The sequence below is a fragment of the Durotheca rogersii genome (assembly GCF_024521655.1).
Source record: "Durotheca rogersii strain YMJ 92031201 chromosome Unknown GGS23scaffold_7, whole genome shotgun sequence".
Taxonomy (NCBI): Eukaryota; Fungi; Ascomycota; class Sordariomycetes; order Xylariales; family Xylariaceae; genus Durotheca; species Durotheca rogersii.
Genome location: NW_026251238.1, coordinates 548,120 through 568,927, shown reverse-complemented (window position 1 = coordinate 568,927; position 20,808 = coordinate 548,120). Strand labels below are relative to the sequence as shown.

Here is a 20,808-nt window from a genome sequence, read left to right as displayed (position 1 = left end):
ACGGGAAAGAGAAGGGAGTGGTGGAGGTCGAGGGAGTAACGAGATTAACAGACACGAAAAATCCCAGAGGGTAGTAACTGAACGCTTAGAGAATAGAAATGAATACTAAGACGAAGCCGGAGCTAGTGGGTGTCTTCAGTAATATTATTAGGTGGTGATAAGGATGTTGACGTTAGGCAGAATCCTCGCCAGTCCCCCTCCCCCTCTTCCTCGCTGTCCTCCTCCCTCCCCTTCACTGTATCCATGTGCCAGTGCGTGTTCGTACGTGCCTAGCGGCTACTACCCGCTTACCTGGCCCCCCAAAGAGAGGCGGAGAGGGGGAGGGCAGCGGGGTGGAAAACTAAACTACTACTAGGGTGTTGGCAGACACGAGCAATAAATATACCTGTCCCCTGCCCCTGAACCCCGATAAGTAACCCATACACACTCACTCTCTTTCCCTCCTCTCCTCCTCTCCTCCTCTTACCCCCCGCCCGTATTGAATCCGGCCGACTAGCTCCGCGACGCCACGCCAGGGCGTCCGCAGCGGCCGCAGCAAAGATCCGCCAGCACGCCGTGCCACGCGCACCGGGGGCACCACGCGCGACGGCGTAGCTCTCCGGGGCGACGTCTCCGCCACTGCGACCGCGGCCGCCCGCAAGCTCTGCACACGCGCGGGTTCCCGACGCCGCCTCCGCGTCGGCCTAGCACAGTTTCCACGGCCGTAGCCGTCGTGTCCTCCTCCGCTGCCGCTTGGTCGGAGAAGCCCCCGCTCTCGTAGCGATGGCTCCCGTCGCTACTCTCCCTCCTCCGTTCTCTCGTCTCCGGGCCCTGGCTCCGCGATCCCCCCTCTCGCCCCTCCTCAACCACCCCCCTACCCTCCCTACCTCTTTCCCTCTCCCTCTCCGTCCGCAAAGAAGCATGGCCCGCGAGCGGGATTCCGGCGTGTCTCCCGCCGATGCTGTGGAACTGGGGCTCGAATAGCGGCGGCTCGCCTCGGCGACGTCCCACCGTGACTCTTCTACCACTACCTCTACTGCCCTCGCTCCAGCTCCTACCCCTAATATTGCTAGTACGACCGTAAGCCTGATCCCGCTCCGCCTCCGCCTCGAGGAGCCGCCGTCGTGCCTCCGCCATCCAGTGCTCTGCGAACCCGAGGGGGGTGCGGGGCACGCAGTGCGGCGAGTACCGCGGGTTCCGCGGGTACGCGTGGATACCGGCGTCTGCGTCTGCGCACGCGTGGTCGCGGCTGCTGTTGCTGCCGTCCTGGTCGCGGCGGTCGGCATGGCTGCTACGAGCGGTGGTGGCGGCGGCCGAGGTAGCGGCAGGAGCCGAAGTGGACGTGGCCGTAGCGCCGACGAGGGGTCTGACGTCGTCCATGCTGAAGGAGCGCCGCTGACGCAAAATATGCTGTCGGTAGAGGGGAGGCGTGCTGAAATTATTGCCTTTGTCGGCGCCGCGGTTGTTTTTATCCTTGTTTCTGCTCGGAAGGGGACCCCCATCGTTCTCATTCTCGTCGTTGTGATCCTTAGTATGATAACCGTCACGCAAGCGGCGGCGGCTGGGCTGGAGGCGCGGCGGCATCAGCGACGAGATGTTAGACGTCGAGCGGCTACCGCTGGTGCGCAAGGTGGCGGCGCTGCGCTGCTCCCGTATGGGCGCGAGCTCGGTGCCGCAACCATACAGAAACGTCGTTGCCGTCGCGTCGAAGGCCGCGGCGAGCTGAGAGAGTGGGGACTCCGAATTCGGGGAAATGGAGGGCCGGGATGACGCCAACGGCGCCGGCGGCGAGGGAGGGGTAGCCGGTCTTTCTGCTATTATTGGGAATGCAGCTCGAGGTGACGGCGGAACCGAAGTTGCAGGAAGTGGGACCGGATCCGGGGTCTGGCACGGCGACTTGGCGTCGAGTTCGCTGGCCGATATCAAGCCTGCGTCGTATATGGATCCGTGGGAGCTGGGCTGCCCCTCAGACGAGTCTCTATGGTCCCATCGTGTAGAGATTACGGCAGTAACATGATAAGGGGTTTGTCTCGTGAGGAGGCTTGTGGCGATGTTGGATTTGTTCGATAGCGGGATTCGTGACCTTTTCGGGTGCGAAGGACCCTCGGCGAGAATAGTTGACTCACTCTCGTTGTTTTGCATGTTCATGCTAGCGTTAATACTTCGATTTGATACAGGTCGTTCGTATTGATGATCTGGAGTAGCGGAAGTAAAAACTCGCCAGAATTTCCGAAGGACCAACAGGGCGGTGTTGGGAGGAAGTGAGGATATTTTCTTCGCTATGGGAGGAAGATTTCGGTTATATCCTCTGGAGCAACTCCTTCCCCTCGTCGGAGTGATTTCATCGCAGCTGCTGTCGATGTCGGTGTCGGTGTCGCTCTGTCTTGCGTGCTCCCCCTTTCCAATCACAGAAGTCGTGCGCTGCGATATACAGTATGGCTCTCCTTTTACTCCCTTCCGATCCCACTGCCAACCCGACTAAATCGCTCTTCTCTCCGTAAATCGCTTAGCTACCTACCTCTAAACTCGTCGAATTTTAGCGGAAATTCTACCCTTAAGGTAGAGCTGATGCCGTTCACCGTCGAGTACACGATCTGTGTCGTCTGTATGTGGTATAACTGTATTATTTTATTACGAAGCCGAGTGTCTATGAGGTACTCCCTTCTCTTCTACTCTCCACCCCATCTAACACATCCACCTCTAACATGGCATATCTACCTCTCGGTGCTGGCCTGGATTCCCTCGGCAGCCAGCGCTCTCTGGTAATCGGCTATCGCCTTGTCCAGAGCGCGAATGACGGGTTCCATAAGCTTGAGCACCGCCTCCCTCCCCCCACGGATCGATTTAGAGTTGAACTTGATCTTCCGTTTCGTCCGCTCGTAGATCTGCAGAATTTCTTCTTTTCTCTTCTTAATTTGCTCTTCTCGTGCCTTCTCAGCCTCGGCGGCGACGGCATCTATCCTTTCTTTTGATCTTTTCAGGGCCTCGGCGAGGTACCCGAGCTCGGCAGCGCGGTCGGGGTCGCCGGAAAGGAATGTCGACCAAAATTGGTGTATAAACTCCATGGTCGTGGCGTGGGTGAGATTGCAAGTCGTTGTGATGTCCGCCGGTAACCCCAGCGGCGAGGTCTCATCCGAGCCTTGACCGTATAGCTGGGCCCGTCTCTGGGCTATGCCGTCCAGTATGCGTCTCTGCGCGTCTTTCCGTGATGCCCTGGACCCGACGTGAGGTGGCTTCTCTCCCTCATCTTCGCTGTCACTGTTGTCATCAATGCCTAGCGAAGCGTGGAGATCGATCCCGCCACCGCTGTTCCTCTTAACACTCCGGAGATCCCCCTGCACATCCCTGATCACCTTGGCCGGCTTCTGCCTCGCATAGACAGCCGAAGTGTTGGAGGCAGTGGTGGTTTCGTTGGAAAAAAACTTGCTCTGCTCCTTGATGTTGAGAATGATGTGCGTTTCCTCGGTGTCGCCCCGGAGATCGCGCAATGCAAGCTCCCGATAGGTGGCGAGATCTGCCAATTGCGTTGCGTCGTTATCGGCCGGTACGGTGCTCGCGAGCAGCTTTTCGCTAATGCTATTTAAAGCCTGGATGATAGGAACGTCCTTCCTCCCTCTCGGCCGCATCTCGATATCCTTGCGGTTGCCGCTCCTGAAGCCTCCCTGATTCTCTTCGTTACCCTCTATATCGATAATATGCGGCACATGCTCCGGGAGGAGTCGGCCAGGGAAGGCAGCGATGTCTTCGTATTCGTCATATTTGTCGAATATCTTGTCGGCCACTTCCTGCCCGTTGGCGCGTTCTCCCCTGAGCTTCTTCGACAGCTTACTGAGGAAGAACCTCTCCCAGAATTCATTCGTGCTGAGGGGGGGCACGTTCTCGTTATATATGCGCTTAACGAGGGGATGCTGGTTCAGGATCATCTGAATCTGCTCGACGCTGAATTTTATCTTCAGCTCGCTTGGTCTGTTCGGGTCCCCGTTCTGCTGCATGGTGGGTTTCACCTGAGCTAGAACGTTATAGGGACCCTTTTTCTGGTTATTCTCGATGGCGTGGGCCCGGAGAAGATTGATTCTCGCCGACCAGAATTGGGTGTTAAAAGTGGCGTCCGACATGGACTCTGGCTTCGTCTTGCGGCCTTCCATGTACATTTGCGATAGGTTCCTGTCGGCCTTCATTAGGGACTGCTGCAACGAAATATCGCTCTTGAGCGCATCGTCGTCGAATGGACGCGAAACTCCCAACTTCGATACGGCAGTGCTGGCGAATGCCATGGAGCCTGAGCCGCTGCCGCCGGCAGGCGCGGCGGCTGGTCGGGGGACGCTGGGATCATTGCTCTTGGCCTCGGCGAGAAGCCTCGATAGAAGGTCCCTGATGACGTTGGCTTCTCCTCGGGGATCCGAGGCAGAGTTGAAATGAAACAGATAGGGAGCCGGCTCAGAAGTCCCCGGTGCCTTCTCAAATATCTTCAGCATGACCTTCGCAGCCGTATCCGGGGTTTGCTGAAGGTCTAAATGTTGGAATATCAGCCACGGAAATAGCCTTACGCAATTACGAGATAAGTCCTCTTACTGGTGACATTTAAGATGGCCAGCGATACCGCCGGCGGCCCCCCGGGCGCTGAGTTGGGAGTCCAGATGACGCTCTTCTGATCCGGGGTGAGGGTGAGGATGCCATCCTTTTTCTTGTAGGCAGCCGTGCCCGTGGGAATCGCCATGCTGTGTGCACTGAGTAAGCTAGAAAGACACCGTCTCCTCCAAGTGGACGCAGCTATCCGACGCTACCGTCCTTATCGAGCCACTTCAGACCGCGCACGACCCTCTCAGCGAACGCGGAAGCGCTGTCTGTGATGCTTCCATGAACCGTCCCCTGCCAAGCCGGCTCACCGAATGGACACCAGGTCGGAGGGGACGAAATATGGCGAAGAGAAGGCCAGAACGAAAGACGGGAACAGATAATTTCGGGTCGGGTTGCCTATCCTCGATGGTCCGTAAAAGGGGGGTCGGTTCTTTCTCGTGAGAAGCGTCTTGCTAGCTGGTTATTTATGAGCTGAGATGGTAGAAGTGGTGGATGGCTGAGCTATGGAAACTGGCTTATGTCGAACTCCCTCAAGGGAAACACTTTTCGAGCTTTCAATCCGCGTAAGCCACAGCCGATGGTACTTAAGTACTTACTATGCGTGTCGGGCGTGGAGGGAGAGGCGTGCGCCACATTGCACTGGGGCGGGCGTGGCTGGAACCGGGGCTGAGACTCCACCAGATAATGTTGAGCAAGGAGAGCATCTGATTGGCGAGCGCGTCTGGACCGCTGCATGATGACATCGTGAAACCGCCTCAGCCCGATGTACGTATGTACCTACGACAGAGCGGGAGGCAAGGTACCTGCCTACAGATACCGAACGTGACATATGAGATGAGGTCGTTGTCGAAGCGATCCGGGGGTCCCATTCCACGGAGCGACCGCGATTACGGCTCCTTTTTATGCCGACGGGGCCTCCCAAGGCCTCTTCCTCCTGACTCTCCTCCTGGCCGCATCTGTATTGCGTATGCAGCTACGCGCACGGATCGAGGGAGGTACCCATCCATCGCACGCCCTTAGCGCCCCGCCAGATGCAAGTGTGCCGCGCTGCCAGGTGTCGGGTACACGGCGTCACCGCCTGAAGGCCTGTAGTAAGCTCGGTCCCTTGGGTATGTGAGGTGATGTGCGTTAGGTAGCATACAGCACCTCAACCACCTAACCTCCAAAACAGACAGCGTCGCCAATCCTGAATGCGCTCCACCACCCGGAACGTTGTCCAGGTTCACCTCTTGCCGTTTGTCTGGTGTCGTGACCGCCAGCTCTACCCCCTTATAGGGTGCATCTCCAGCCATCAGCCATCCTGCAGCCCGTGGCACCGGTCTGCTCTGCAGCTACGTCAACAAGTAGCGCGTCTCGTGACGGGCGTTGTCCTCCCAGATCGATCAAGTTAATCAATCGATCAACCAGTGCCGACAGGACCTCCTGGCCCGGTCACCCACACGGGGCACGGGGAATGCGTAATATTACATAATAGGTTACAGACACCCGGTCACCCGACACGATGAAGCGGGATACGCGTACGTTCGTGGTTAAATTTTTTTTTTCTCTGCCTCCATCCTGCCGTTGTTTGCTTCTTCTCTTTTATCCTGTTCTCTTCTCTGGCTGAGACAGAGATAAGAGAATAAAGATGCAAGGAAGAGAGGAAAAGGCGCCGACTTGCCTCCAGAGCTGATAGCCTCGGGTTTTTCTAGCGGCAATAGTCGGGCCTTTCCACCGAATCAGACGTCAAGTATTGCGGCCACAGGCCCCGTGCCGCCCCGTGCCAGCGTTGCCCTGAGGGCCGAATTTAGCCTGTAATTACAAATCCCTCACGCAATTGCATACCGCGCCGGCGCTGCAAGGCACGGTAGCATATAGGTGTGTATATGTGTGTATGTACCTGATGTATAGGAGAGGCTAGGTTAAGAGGTACCTCTACCTGGGTAGGTATGTAGGTAGGCACCTAATGTATTTGGGTGATTACGTGTCCTAGGGAGATAGGTACTTGCCTGCCCACCCACCTAGAGGTACCTGCGTCCTAGGCTGCAGAGAGGAACAAAGTGGCGCTTTGTCGAATATGCAGGCCGATATTCGATTATCCAGTCTACTCCCGGCTCCCTGATCTGCGACCGGGTGACGGCAAGGGGGGGGGAAGCCGCAATTGTTGCCAGTCCGCATTTGCTGCATTTGCTGCGGTTGCTGCATTTGTCCTGTGCTATTTTCTCCCGCTGCGGCCGGCGTGACCTGCCAACTTCGCCTACCGGTCCGTATCCAAATTTCCCTCTTCTTCCTTTCCTTCTTCCAGCTTCAACACCTCCCCCAGACTCCTCCCACCAGGCAGTGCGTGTTCACCCACCCCTTTGCCGACAATCCAACCAGACTTACTCCGCCGCTCCTTTGTCCCTCGCCGAGGTCGTAGCATCTCGTCTCTTGGTAGGAGTTTAGTTTAGTCATCTCCCATGGGCGTCTCCTCCCGTTCCGAAATAGAGAACAGATCGTTAGGATATTTCTTGCCGCCTCCGTCCGAGTCCTAATCCATTTTTCCCAGCTGTCAAAGCATTAGCCTGGCGCCATGCTGAGAAGCTCCCTCCGATCCTCCAGCAGCCGGCTCCTGAGAGCTAGCTGCCGAACCTCGCGATGCCTCTCCCCGGTCTCGAGATGTTCTTCCCTCCCCACCGCTCGCCGGCCCCTTGCCGTCGCCTCCCAGCTCCGACATGCCTCGAACACGTCGTCACCGCCCTCTCCCAACGACAACTTCCTGTCTGGTAGTACCGCGAACTACATCGACGAGATGTACCTGCAGTGGAAAGAGGACCCAGAGAGCGTCCATGTGTCCTGGCAGGTGTACTTCAGGAACATGGAGAGCGGCGAGATGCCCATCCAGCAGGCCTTTACGCCGCCTCCGACGCTCGTTCCTCACGCGACGGGAGGTGTTGGCCCGGCCGTGAGCATGGGCGTCGGGCAGGCGTCCGACATCACCAACCATCTCAAGGTCCAGCTGCTGGTGCGCGCGTACCAGGCTCGCGGCCACCACAAGGCCCAGATCGACCCCCTCGGCATTCGTAACGAGCAAAAAGGGTTCACCAATGTCAAGCCTAAGGAGCTATCCCTCGACCACTATCAATTCACCGAAAAGGACCTCGATAAGGAGTTTACGCTGGGTCCGGGAATCCTGCCGCGTTTCAAACGGGAGGGCCGAGAGAAGATGACTCTGCGCGAAATCATTGCCGCCTGCGAGAAGATCTACTGCGGCTCCTACGGCGTCGAGTTCATCCATATCCCTGACCGGGGCAAATGCGACTGGCTGAGGGAGCGTGTCGAGGTACCGCAGCCGTTCAAGTATTCGATAGACGAGAAGCGCCGGATCCTCGATAGGTTGATTTGGAGCTCTAGTTTCGAATCGTTTCTGGCGACGAAATACCCCAACGACAAGCGATTTGGCTTGGAGGGTTGCGAGACGCTCGTTCCCGGAATGAAGGCGCTCATCGACCGGAGTGTCGATTACGGAGTCAAGGATATCGTCATTGGGATGCCGCATCGTGGCCGTCTCAATGTGCTTAGCAACGTCGTCCGCAAGCCTAACGAATCTATCTTCAGCGAGTTCGCTGGTACTACCGGAGCCGAAGACGAAGGATCGGGAGACGTCAAGTACCATCTGGGCATGAACTTTGAGCGCCCTACGCCATCCGGCAAGCGGGTCCAGCTCTCTCTCGTGGCCAACCCCTCGCATCTCGAGGCTGAGGATCCCGTCGTGCTGGGGAAGACGAGGGCTATCCAGCACTACAATAACGACGAGAAGACGCACCGAACCGCTATGAGTGTGCTCCTGCACGGCGATGCTGCTTTCGCCGCGCAAGGCATCGTATACGAATGTCTCGGTTTCCACTCGCTACCGGCCTTCTCGACCGGCGGAACGATCCACCTAGTGGTGAACAACCAGATCGGGTTCACCACCGACCCGCGGTTCGCCCGCTCGACCGCGTACTGTACTGATATCGCTAAGGCCATCGACGCCCCCGTCTTTCACGTAAACGCCGACGACGTCGAGGCCGTTAACTTTGTCTGCCAGCTAGCCGCGGATTGGCGTGCCGAGTTCCAGTCGGATGTCGTCATCGACCTCATCTGCTACCGGAAACACGGTCACAACGAAACGGATCAACCGTCCTTCACGCAGCCCTTGATGTACAAGCGCATCAGTGCGAAGGACTCCCAGATCAGCATCTACGTGGAGAAGCTACTTGAAGACGGAACTTTCACAAAGGAAGACGTCGAGGAGCACAAGCAATGGGTCTGGGGCATGTTAGAGGAGAGCTTCGCCAAGTCTAAGGATTACCAGCCGACGTCGAAGGAGTGGACCACTTCCGCATGGAACGGCTTCAAGTCTCCCAAGGAATTGGCGACTGAGGTATTGCCGCACATGGACACAAGTGTCGACAAGAAGACCTTGGAGCACATTGGCGAGATCATCGGCTCTGCCCCCGAAGAATTCAAGCTGCACCGGAACCTTAACCGCATTTTGCAGAACCGGACGAAGTCCGTCCTGGAAGGCAAGAATATCGACTGGTCCACTGGCGAGGCTCTCGCGTTCGGATCGCTCGTCAACGAGGGTCACCACGTCCGAGTCTCGGGCCAAGATGTCGAGAGAGGCACCTTCTCGCAGCGACATGCCGTCTTCCACGATCAGGTCAGCGAGGAAACGTACACACCTCTGCAACACATCAACAAGGATCAGGGCAAGTTTGTCATCTCCAATTCGTCTCTCAGCGAGTACGGCGCTTTGGGCTTCGAATATGGATATTCGCTCTCGTCGCCCAACGCCCTGGTCATGTGGGAGGCCCAGTTTGGCGATTTCGCCAACAATGCCCAGTGTATCATCGACCAGTTCATCGCGTCCGGAGAAGTCAAATGGATGCAGCGAACCGGCTTGGTCATGTCTCTCCCCCACGGCTATGACGGGCAGGGCCCCGAACACTCATCCGGTCGCATGGAGCGGTATCTCCAGCTTAGTAACGAAGACCCCCGCGTGTTCCCGTCGCCGGAGAAGCTTGAGCGCCAGCACCAGGACTGCAACATGCAGATCGCGTATATGACGACGCCGGCCAACCTGTTCCACATCCTTCGCCGACAGATGCACCGACAGTTCCGAAAGCGTAAGTAGTCCATCAAACGTGACGTCCGTGATGATAATTACCGTATTTGACCGTTGCTGACATGCACTCGCGCAGCCTTGGTGATATTCTTCTCGAAGTCGCTCCTGCGACATCCCTTGGCGCGTTCCAACATCGAAGAGTTTACGGGTCCCGATGCTCACTTCAAGTGGATTATCCCCGATCCCGAGCACGCGGCCGGAACCATCAGACCCCCCGAGGAGATCGACCGTGTCATTCTCTGCACCGGTCAGGTATGGGCATCGCTCCACAAGTACCGCTCCAGCAACCAAATCGACAACGTGGCCCTCACCCGTATCGAGCAGCTAAATCCCTTCCCTTGGGAACAGCTGAAGGAGAACCTGGACTTGTACAAGAACGCCAAGACCATCGTCTGGGCCCAGGAGGAGCCGCTTAACGCCGGCGCGTGGAGTTTCACCCAACCACGCATCGAAACATTACTGAACCGCACCCAATATCACGACCGCAAACACGTCATGTACGCCGGCCGAAACCCCTCGGCATCGGTTGCTACCGGCTTGAAGGCTACGCACAAGAAGGAAGAGGATGACCTGCTAGAGATGGCGTTTACCGTGACGCAAGACAAGCTGAAGGGCGAGTAGAAGGGGTGGACAAACATAAACAAAAGGAAGAAGAATAAGGATGGGGGGCAGCACCATGAATAGTAGCCGCATCTGCGTTTCGTGTATTTTATCTTGTGTATAAGGCGGCCTGGGGGGTCATGGATTGAGACTACATAGACAGGCGGGTTACAGACGGGTTTCCCAATTATCATAATGCACCATTCCGTACACTGCCCTCTTTGACACGATGGCGTCTGGCAGGCGCTCTGGATCGCCGGTCCGTGACAGCAGCTTTCGATCGAGTCGCCAGGGCAATTGGCGACATTTCTGTCTGTGAGAGGCAGCTAGCTCGTCGGGTGGCAGGGCCTGCAGATCTCGATCCCTCTTCCGGAATCGTAGGTATATTGAACCCCGGCGACTGGCGCTCGGGTACATAAGGTGGTGATAAGCATCTACTCTCCGCGCCCAGTTCGCTAATGATCTGCTGTTGATTTGGCGCTCCCGGGGCGAGCTATTGGACTCCGAGACACAGCCCGATTTGATGCCTATCGCGCGTTGCAGCAGTGGGTTCCAGTGGTGCGCAGAGAGAGAGACGACTGGTCAGTTGTCTTAATCAGGATCGGCGTCCTGTGTTCCCTACGGACAATTCAAGGGCGCGCCCGGCGATAGCGAATAAACCTGGATGCGGCGATAGGGGGGGGGGAGGCTGATGGCTTGCTGGGGAGGGGAAGAGACCTGCATGGCATACGTTCACATATACATACATGCACATCTTGCCGTGCGGCGAAGCATTGTGGCTGCCGCTGGCCGGGTATATTTGGCGTCGCTATCTGCGACCGCTCCTCTGGGGAGCCGTAGCGCGCACAACAGCACATACGAACTGCTTCCGCTCGTGCCTTTACTACCATGAACGCATCGCTCCTGCGCCAGCGCGGCCGCGCCCTCAAGGAGAAGACTCGAGATCGGCTGACGGACGGGAGGAGCTGGATACTGCCGAAGCAGACCAGCAGCATCGCGCCGCCTCACGTCTGGACCAACGCGGGTACGCCGCCCCCTACCTTTCTCTATGTCTAGATTCCGACGGCCAGCGTAGTTGCATGCTCCGTATTGGATCTGCCATCACCACCCTGTTCGTATTCTGCTCTGACCGACGGCGTCTCGGCCGCGCGCAACAGATCAGGACCCCGTGCCGGAGGACAAGCGGACCTGGACCGGGTGGGCGTTTGTCGGGTACTGGTACTCGGACCTCGTGACCGTCTCGACATGGAGCAGCGGCAGCGCCATCGTGACGACCGGGCTGTCGGCCACCGACGCGATCCTGATTGTCCTGGTCGCCGCCATCGTACGTATTCCTTATTTCAGCACGCTCCACTTCCACTCTTTCCCGCGTCTCGTCCGCACCACCGCTTTCTTTTCCCCAGCGGGATCCGGGCGAGCGTCGCGGGTGAGGTTTTCTGACCACTGGGGAGACGCCGCAGTGCAACGCCGTCCCGACGGTGCTGAACGGCGCCATCGGCGCGGACCTGCACGTGCCGTTCCCGATCGCGTGCCGGGCGAGCTACGGGTACCGGCTGAGCCACGCGTGCGTGGCGGCGCGGGCGGTGCTCGCGCTGTTCTGGTTCGGCGTGCAGAGCGCGAACGGGGGCGCCTGCGTGACGGCCGTCGCGACGGCGGTCTGGCCGGGCTACGCGTCGCTCCCCAACGCGCTGCCCGCCGCCGCCGGCGTCACGAGCCAGGGCCTGCTGAGCTACCTCGTCTACTGGTGCGTCCAGTTCCCGCTGCTACTCGTCCCCACCCACCGGCTCCAGTACCTCTTCTGGGCCAAGACCGCCGTCGTCACCCCGACCGCGCTCGCCACCGTCGTCTGGATCGCCGTCGTCGCCCGCGGCCGCGGCGAGTTCTTCTACGCGCCCCCGACCGTCTCCGGGTCCGCGCGCGCCTGGCTCTGGCTGTTGAATCTGGTAAGCTGCTCCAACCGCCCGCCGGGAGACTTTCTAGATTCCAACGCTACCGTGTTCCCTTCTCGCCCACCCTTACATATTGGGACGCGATATACGATGGAGAGAGAGACGAAAAGCTAAAGAAAAACAGACCAGCGTTACGGGCGGATACTCGACGCTCGCCGTTAACGTACCAGACTTCTCGCGGTTCAGCCGGACGCGGGGGGCGCAGGTGTGGCAGCTGGCGGTGATCCCGGTGCTCAAGACGGCGGTGGGGGCGCTGGGGGTGGTAGCGGCGAGCGCGTCGCGGGAGGTGTACGGGACGGCGTGCTGGTCGCCGCTGGAGCTGGTGGGGCGGTGGCAGGGGACGCCGGGGGGGCGGGCGGCCGCCGCGTTCGCCGGGTCGGCCTGGCTGCTCGCGCAGGTCTCGGTCAACGTCAGCGCCAACGCCGTGTCCTTTTCCAACGACGCCGCCACGCTGCTGCCGCGCTGGCTCAGCATCCGCCGCGCCGCCGTCCTCGCCGCCGTCCTCGGCGGCTGGGCCCTCTGCCCCTGGATCATCGTCTCCTCCGCCGACGCCTTCCTCCGCTTTATGAGCGCGTACGCCGTCTTCAGCGAGTTTCTTCCTTTTCTTTCTTTCTTCCATTCTTTTACTCCTGCCCAACCCCGCTTCCTCTCGCCCCCCCCCTTCCCCGCTCGATGCCACCCCATGACCAAGCCACGCCCAGCCAGTCGCCTCGCTGACCCCGTTTCTGTCTGTCTTCTAGTGGCCCCCATATCGGGCATCATGTGCGCCGACTACTGGCTCGTGGCGCGGCGGCGCTACGACGTGGCGGCGCTCTACGACCCGGACGGGATGTACCGGTACGGCAGCCGGTGGGGGGCGAACTGGCGCGCGCTGGCGGCGACGGCGGCCGTGGTGCTGCCGCTGCTGCCGGGGCTCGCGCAGCGCGTCGCGCCGCGCCGCGTGCGCGTCCCGCGCGGCTTCGTCGACCTGTTCGCCGTCAACTGGCTCTTCGGCTTCTGCGCCAGCGTCGCGCTCTACTGCGCGCTCTGCGCCCTCCGCCCGCACCGCGCCACCCGCATCCCCCACACCGTGCCCGGCGACGCGCCCGCGCTCCGGGCCGCCGATCCCGAGCACGATGGCCACGGCCACGGCCACGGGGGCCGCAGCGCGCCGCAGACGGAGGGCGCTGCGGGTGAGGATGGGGAGAAGGGCGGAGGAACAGGAGGGGAGGAGGGGAGCGGGCTTGGGCTTGGGTCGGTTTCGTCTAGTAGAGAGGATTCATCGTAGCTTCGAGATTCGGAGGGCGATGCCCCAGCGTCTATCACGCCTGTGTTTCTGCTCACGGCGTAGCTTGCCTTTCCGGGCCTCTATAACCCCCGAGCCCGAGGGTACGCGTAAAGGTATTATCATGACTTGTGTGACAGATACACGCCGTATCACCACCACTTGGGCTTGGGCGCATTAGGAAAAGAGAGCGAGAGGGAGGGAGAGAGGGGGGGGGACCGTCCTCATCAAGCGTTAGGTTGTACCTATCGAGTACATCGCGCATCGCGCATAGATATTTCCAGAAGAGAAAGAGTTGATACCTGTCTGCACCCACCATCTGCGGCGACCGTTACCTCGTAAGCAACCCACGGTAGCATGTACGGGCATCTTGTTTTCGATGTGCAAGAGGGACGTCGAGGCAGAAATGATACATAACGATGGCAGGAAACGGGCAAAGGGAGAAAAAAGGAAAGAAATAAGGCAAAAAGGAATACCTAAATAGGGAGTCGGTACGGGGATGGGCCGTGTTGGGCGCGGCAAAAAGCGTTCCTGGTCCTAGTGGGGATTGAACCCACGACCTATGCATATCTCATTACAAGACTGTATAAGAGCACCATGCTAACCACTGCACCATAGGACCTTGTCGTGCCTTACCCAGCGCTAGTATCGCTTGGATAATCGTCGGATGAACCCGCTATCGCCTTTTATATATTGGGCTGTTTGCCGCAGGTGCAACCGTGCATGCCAATGACTAATGTGTCTTGCCTGTTTGCTTGCTGGCCGGCGGGGGGGGCTGGCTGACGTCGACGAAACGAGACAGTGAGGATGTGGAAAATAGAGGGCCAGGGACTTGGCCGATGCGACGGCAGATTGAGGGGGACGTTCCGTGGTATGCGGACGGCCCGATGCACCAGGTCCCAGACCCAAGGTGGCATGGCATTGTTCTTATAGTTAAGTTTCATATGTGATATATCGTGCTTGTTATGCCGGTACCTGGCTCTGGCATCATCGTGGAGACAACCCGACCTACTTAGTTAGGTATAACGACTATCTGCCTATATGCTTATTCTCATACCGGCCTGTGCTGCGTATGCCCGGGCGAGCGTCTTAACCAATATTATCCGCGTGCTCAGCCCCAGCTCGAAAGAAAAGGAGACAGAAAAAAAAGGACCAAAACCAGAATCTACGTCGGTACCGGGATGCGATCTCTCGATGGAGAGATTCGATCGCGGTGTAATGTGAGATGTGAGCGGGTCTGGCCGAGCGTTGTGCGATAGGCATGTGGGATATGGACGAGACTTGGTTGGGCCAGACAGCCGACGGTTTCTTCTCCCCTGGCGTGATGTCGTGATGTCGTAGGTACTTGGATGGGAAGCTCATCTAGCTGTCTCGTATCTGTGTCGGTCGAACCATCATGAGCATGTTCAGATTTTCATTGACTCTTACGTAAGTATATTCGCGGTCAGTAGTGAATCGAGAGACACAGATTACCTCCTCAACCTTTACCCTTTAGTTTACTTTATTCCCCCAAACCAGACCGTCGTGCGGATGAGAGCCTACGGGAGATTGCCTATATTTATGAGGTAGGCATGTTAGCCGATGATCCTCCATAGTCCGGCTCTCGGGCGAGCAGGGTCTCGTCGCCAGACGATGATAGCTCAGGAAAGCTTCAACCACTAAGGCCGGACAGGGTTCGGACTCGGCCCAATTGGCTCACCGCCGTGGCTGCCGCACCCACCATGACCCAAGGTCCGCCGCGATGGGGCCGCGATTCTGCAGATTCTGCAGATTCTGCCGCGGCGTGGAATAGAGAAAAACCCCGAGCACACCAATGGGACACGGCATGCGGATAGTCGCATCATGCGGGTTGCGGATCCGCTGGAGCTGCCTCGGTTGCGTCCACGACGGTGAAGTTATCCCCGCGTTGGGTAGCAGTTCACGGTTCACGAGCTGGTGCTAAATTCGAATCCGAGGGGGGCAACGCACAACGAACCGAGGCAAATCTGGGTCGACAGCACGAGACGTCTCCTCGCCATGTAGAGAGACAGTCGGCAACCGTGCTAACTACAAGGTGTATCGAAGCCGGAGAGCGCCAGCTGCTAGACCGGGGATGCGAAGCAGGAGAGATGTGAACGCCGAGTGGTAAACGATAGCCGGCGGTGTTCGCAGCAAATTTAGTGCAAACCCCGGGCACGGACTGGGCACGAGGAGGGAAGGAGAGCGGAGCTGGGGAGACTGGAACCGCGGTAAGTCGATGGGTAGGCATTAAAGCTGTTACGGCATCCACGGCATCCTCCGATGCCGATTACGGAAGCTTATATAAGCCTTAGGAGATTAGCTTAAGCTCTAGCTTTAGGTAGAGAGATAGCTTTATTATTAAGCCTTTTTCCATGAGATTTATCTATCCTTGAGATATGATATGGTAGTACCTCTCGTTATAACGGATAAGCCTCTCGGAAATACGATAACCTAATTTAGTTATCTTAAATTCCTTCGAATTATTCCCGCCCTTTCGATCGTAATATTATTACGATATAATTAATACTCTATACTTATAAAACGGGCCCGAAACTCTAAAGGCCGTTTTATTAAGGCCCTAGTAGATAAACCGATTACTTCCTTATCGCTAAACTATATATTATTACCGGCTGTTCCTTTACCGACCCCCGAGCCTCCTTTAGCTCCTAAAAAGAAAATCATTAATCTAACGATCCTTTTATAGAGCTAACGCCGTTCCCTTATTACTCCTATAGACCTTGTTTCCGTTAAATTAGAAACCGTTTTATTTACTATATATCTCGATTCGATAATACCTAATAACCCCTTTTTAGACCCCTTATTCTCCTTATTTTACTCCTTCTTATTTTTTATTATGGAAAAAGCGGGACCCTTTATTATAGTTCGTAGTAAATAACCGGAATACCGATATTAATAGCCTTTTCCGGAACTACTACCGGTATCTTAGCCCCCGTAACGATCCTACTTCCCCTTATAACCTACTATGAAAGATTTTTATTACTTTTACCTATTAATAACGGTACTAGAATAGATCCTACGAGAATAGTCTTAAGGGAAACTTTTTTATTTAAAAGCATTTTAGTTTAAGATTACTAGCGCGAGAGACGAAGCTAAGGTAATATTAAGAACCTTATTACCCCGTTAACGCCTTAATATAACCATGGAAGTAACCGATTCCTTTGCTAATTAAACCTAGATAGCCGACGCTATAGAGTTTAAGAAATTTATACGAGTTTAGTAGAGCCGACCTTTAATTATAAACTTCCCGATTTAAGTACCTAGTATCGATAGCCCGAAATTACGTATCTTTCCGTTTAACCTTACTTCTATTCCTCCTTAATTATACCTAGAGATATAAACGGAGAGATAAGTATCTTATAGATCTTACGTACTAGCGGCGGAGAGATAGATATCTTATAGGTCGTACGCTTTAGTTACGCTCCTATATATCCTTATACGGTAAGTAAGGCAGGAAGAGTTTCGATAATAAAAATATCCGCCTCCTTTATAGCAGGACCTTCAGAAATATTTACCTTAAGTATATTAAGATCGTTAGGGCTAAGGATATAATCGGAACTACGATAAACGTTCTTTACGCCCTTACGACCGCTTTAAACCCGATATCTTTATATATAATAATAAGAAAACTCCCGTAACCGAATACTTAAATAAGATTAACTTCTTAGCCTATCGAAAGGGACCTGAAGTAGTTTTAGATGCCTTTAGGTAAGGTATCCTTATAAGAAATACCGATGGGGTAGTATTCTTTAATTCTCTTCCTATAATATTAAGGGACGCTATAATATTCGATCTTAACCTACTTAAGGCTACCTTCTTTAAACGTTTCTAAAAAGATAAGGGCGAGATATTATTCTAAGCCGATAGCTTAAAATATTCCTTCGATATAAAAGATATACTACCGCTTTACGATTACGTCGACTAGAAGATACGACTCTATAATAAGGCCGGCGAGTTCGACGAAGATTCCTAAGTTAGAAGGATTAAAATAAGGTTGGATTTACGTTTAGTATAGGTCGTTATACTTAAATAATCCTATAATATTATTAAGGACTTAAAATCGTAACTAGCGTCCGTAGAGTATTTCATACGAGCCGAATATAAACGTATTAAAGTATAACACGAGACTAATACCTTTCGTTTCCTTTAGCTTAAAAAGGAGATCTAGTAATTAAAGTCTTAAGTACCTCCTAAGGGTAATAAACCGTTATTCCTAAGATAACTACCGCCTTAATAATAACCTTAGTACCTTTAATAAACTTACTAATAGCCGACTTAATTACCGTTAGCTTAGCTACCTTAGTAACCGTAGCTAACTTTATCCTAAGCTTAATTACTTACTAACGATAACGGGGGATTTAGACCTCGACGACGTTAGATTTATTTTAAATGTAGTAACTTAGACTACCGAGGAGACTATACTAAGCTAAGGCAATAGGTTAACGCTTACTTTACCGATAAAGCTATCGTTATTATAAACCTAGATATAGAGGAGGAATTCCTGCTATTACGAGAGGACTTCGATCGTATCGTTTAGGATATTTTTAATATTAAAGGAAAAGACGATACGGATCCGGAAAACGGCTCGCCGGCGACTTAACCGATATCCTAAGGCCGTACGGTACTACTACCGATAATGGGGTACTATTATTAATCTTACTACTAGAAATTTAAGAAAATAACGATAAAAACTATAAAACGACGAAACCTATAAAAATAACATGGATTATTACTACTTCGAGCTTAAACCTCGTACCTAATAACGCCTACGTATTCTTCCTTAACGACGATAGATACTTATTTCGATCCTTTTAATAACTCTAAATTATAATTCATTTAGAAATATCGAAACTAACGGCGTATATTAATATTTACTTTCCTATTACCTTAATAAGTCGAATAACCCTAGCTTTATACTATCCCTCCGTAATAATACGTCGTCTTCCTAAACTAATCTTACTAAACGGCATAAGCAAAGGTCTAACGGTTATTAACTTAACCTATCTAACGTTTACCTTTTTAACCGTAGATAATAATATATAGTCCGTAAATTATACCGTATTTATCGTCGATTCTTTATCGTATTCTTTTCTTTTAGGAACTTTATTTCTTTAACCTTATAAATTATATATTAAATGGAAAGATAAGTAAGATCTATTAATCGTTACTAACTCTAACTATAAAATACCAGCTACGAGTAAGAAATACGATGCTAAATTATACCGTCGTTTATTAGAACGAGTCGCTATTAGAATAACTTAAACGATAATTATTAAACTAGGCTATGGATATAATATCCCCGTAAAATATCCTGATCTTCCTATCGCTAGCTCCGGATACGTAATCGAACTAAAGGTCTTCTCTTCCGTAAGAACTAATATACTTAAGAGCCTTATCTAAGGAATTACTATAGGATAGTAATATATCCTATCCTTCGCTAACTTCGGCAAAACCCGTATCCATATTCCAGAGGGTAAATATATCGGTTTATTCGTACGACTTAATATATATAAAACTATATATTTATATATTACGGATATATAAATAGGAACTAATATACCTAAAGCAATCCTATTATTAGACTTCCTCGGAATAATAGAGCTACCCGACGATCCCGAATATCATAAATACCCCGATAAGTATCCGTATTACCTACTATATCCTAACGATATATAAGATAAATCGTTACTAAATTAAGATAAGTTATATATAAACGATTTAAATATAAACGTTTCCGAGTATTAAGGACCTAAAGTCTTCTAACGCATACGCGATATTATTAAATCCTACTCTTATCTTTTCCGTTAGATTCTAGGTAAGTTTAACGACGGTATTAAAATACCTATTAAATTTAAGGAAGGCGTTAACCTTAGCGACCTTCGTTAAAAACCTTATTATATGTCTCGGAAAGATAGAGACGTTATAAATATTATCCTAGATTTATTAAAGCGAATAGGCGCCGTCGAAGACGTACTCTTCGGAGAAGAATTACCATGCTTTAGCCTAGCGTTTATAGTCTAGAGAAACGGTAAACCTCGTATGGTAGTTAATTTACGACGAATTAATATTAAAATGCTACTAAATAGGTATCCCTTATTACGCTAAAAAGATATTCTAACTAGTATATACGGTTATACCGTCTTTATATCTATGGACGTTATTAAAGGATTCTTTTAATAAGACATTATCGAAGACGATAGATAGAAAACGGCCTTCGTAACCTAATACCGAGGCTATAAACGCCTTATAATTAATACCATGGGATTAATTATATTACCTAGCTTTATTTAATACCGTATGGAGAGATTCCTTTCCTTATACCTATAATAATTCGTATTAGTTTACGTTAACGATATTATCATTTATAGTCGTATTATAAATGACTATATACGGTACCTAAACCTTATACTTATAATCCTTAAGAAATCCGAAATCTCGATAGCATTATTTAAATGTTATTTCGCTTAACCCGGATTACGAGCCTTAGGTAGATGGGTTTCTCGCGTTAATATTAATACTATCGACGATAAAATAAAAGTAATATAAAAGCTAGAGCTTTATACCCTCGACGACCTAAAATATAGCTTAGGCCTTATGGGATATTATAGAAACTATATATTAAGATATTCCATAATAACTTAACCGTTATTCGAAATTAAGGCACTCGGTTTTAGAACCGCGCCTAAAAAGAACCCCCTAAGGAAGACGTACGTTAAAAGTACGACTTTTCTACCATTACCGCCGAAACCGAAAGGCGAGGATATTTAGAAATATTAAGTAGAGATTAAACGACGTTAAGACTTATGGGCGAAAGTAAAAGAGGCATGGGAAATACTTAAATTAAAGCTAAAGGATATAGTTAATCTCGCGTTCCTTAATTACGATAAGCCGTTTATCCTATTCGTTAACGGTAGTATTAAGGGTTACGGCGCGGCATTATATTAAATCTAAAACGGTAAATACGTTCCCTTAATATTCCTCTTTAAAAGGCTAGATAAATACTAAAATTATTACTAATTAACGGAGTTAAAAATAGAGGCTCTCGTTTAGGTATTCTAATAATTAGAATATATTCTGAACTATAGCTTTATTAACGTCGTAACGGATTATACGGCGATTAGAGATACCTTCGATAAAGGAAGGGTTCCCCGTAGATAACGACGACTAATAGCCTAGCGCTTATACCTAAGCTAATATAAGGATCGTATCCGAATTATTTATCGACTAAGTAAATAGTATACTAACGTCGACGCCCTTTTCCGTATATATAACTTTAATAATAACCCTAACTC

The 20,808-nt window shown here is 52.6% G+C and overlaps 4 protein-coding genes and 1 non-coding gene across 5 annotated transcripts; 2 read left to right on the top strand and 3 right to left on the bottom strand.

Annotated features, from left to right (window-relative positions):
- Positions 1–140: 140 nt before the first annotated feature.
- GGS23DRAFT_619952 (uncharacterized protein) lies at positions 141–2,575 on the bottom strand. Its single transcript, XM_051521061.1, has one exon. It carries the CDS (start codon positions 2,125–2,127, stop codon positions 493–495), a length of 1,635 nt encoding a protein of 544 aa, XP_051372850.1. The 5' UTR covers positions 2,128–2,575; the 3' UTR covers positions 141–492.
- GGS23DRAFT_484288 (uncharacterized protein) lies at positions 2,411–4,877 on the bottom strand. Its single transcript, XM_051514335.1, has 2 exons — positions 4,552–4,877; positions 2,411–4,489 (listed from the first exon to the last, which is right to left on the bottom strand). The coding sequence occupies exons 1-2, from the start codon at positions 4,694–4,696 to the stop codon at positions 2,694–2,696; spliced, it is 1,941 nt and encodes a 646-aa protein (XP_051372849.1). The 5' UTR covers positions 4,697–4,877; the 3' UTR covers positions 2,411–2,693.
- Positions 4,878–6,655: 1,778 nt separating this feature from the next.
- GGS23DRAFT_563085 (2-oxoglutarate dehydrogenase-like protein) lies at positions 6,656–10,567 on the top strand. Its single transcript, XM_051516064.1, has 2 exons — positions 6,656–9,686; positions 9,762–10,567. The coding sequence occupies exons 1-2, from the start codon at positions 7,109–7,111 to the stop codon at positions 10,304–10,306; spliced, it is 3,123 nt and encodes a 1,040-aa protein (XP_051372848.1). The 5' UTR covers positions 6,656–7,108; the 3' UTR covers positions 10,307–10,567.
- A 606-nt stretch (positions 10,568–11,173) lies between these two features.
- Positions 11,174–13,679, top strand: GGS23DRAFT_619947 (uracil permease; the record flags this gene model as incomplete). Its single annotated transcript, XM_051521060.1, has 6 exons — positions 11,174–11,309; positions 11,443–11,609; positions 11,746–12,228; positions 12,359–12,821; positions 12,975–13,406; positions 13,639–13,679. The coding sequence occupies 6 exons, from the start codon at positions 11,174–11,176 to the stop codon at positions 13,677–13,679; spliced, it is 1,722 nt and encodes a 573-aa protein (XP_051372847.1).
- A 351-nt stretch (positions 13,680–14,030) lies between these two features.
- Positions 14,031–14,120, bottom strand: GGS23DRAFT_t38. The gene has a single exon. It is a non-coding gene; the product is annotated as a tRNA-Ile (tRNA).
- Positions 14,121–20,808: the final 6,688 nt, after the last annotated feature.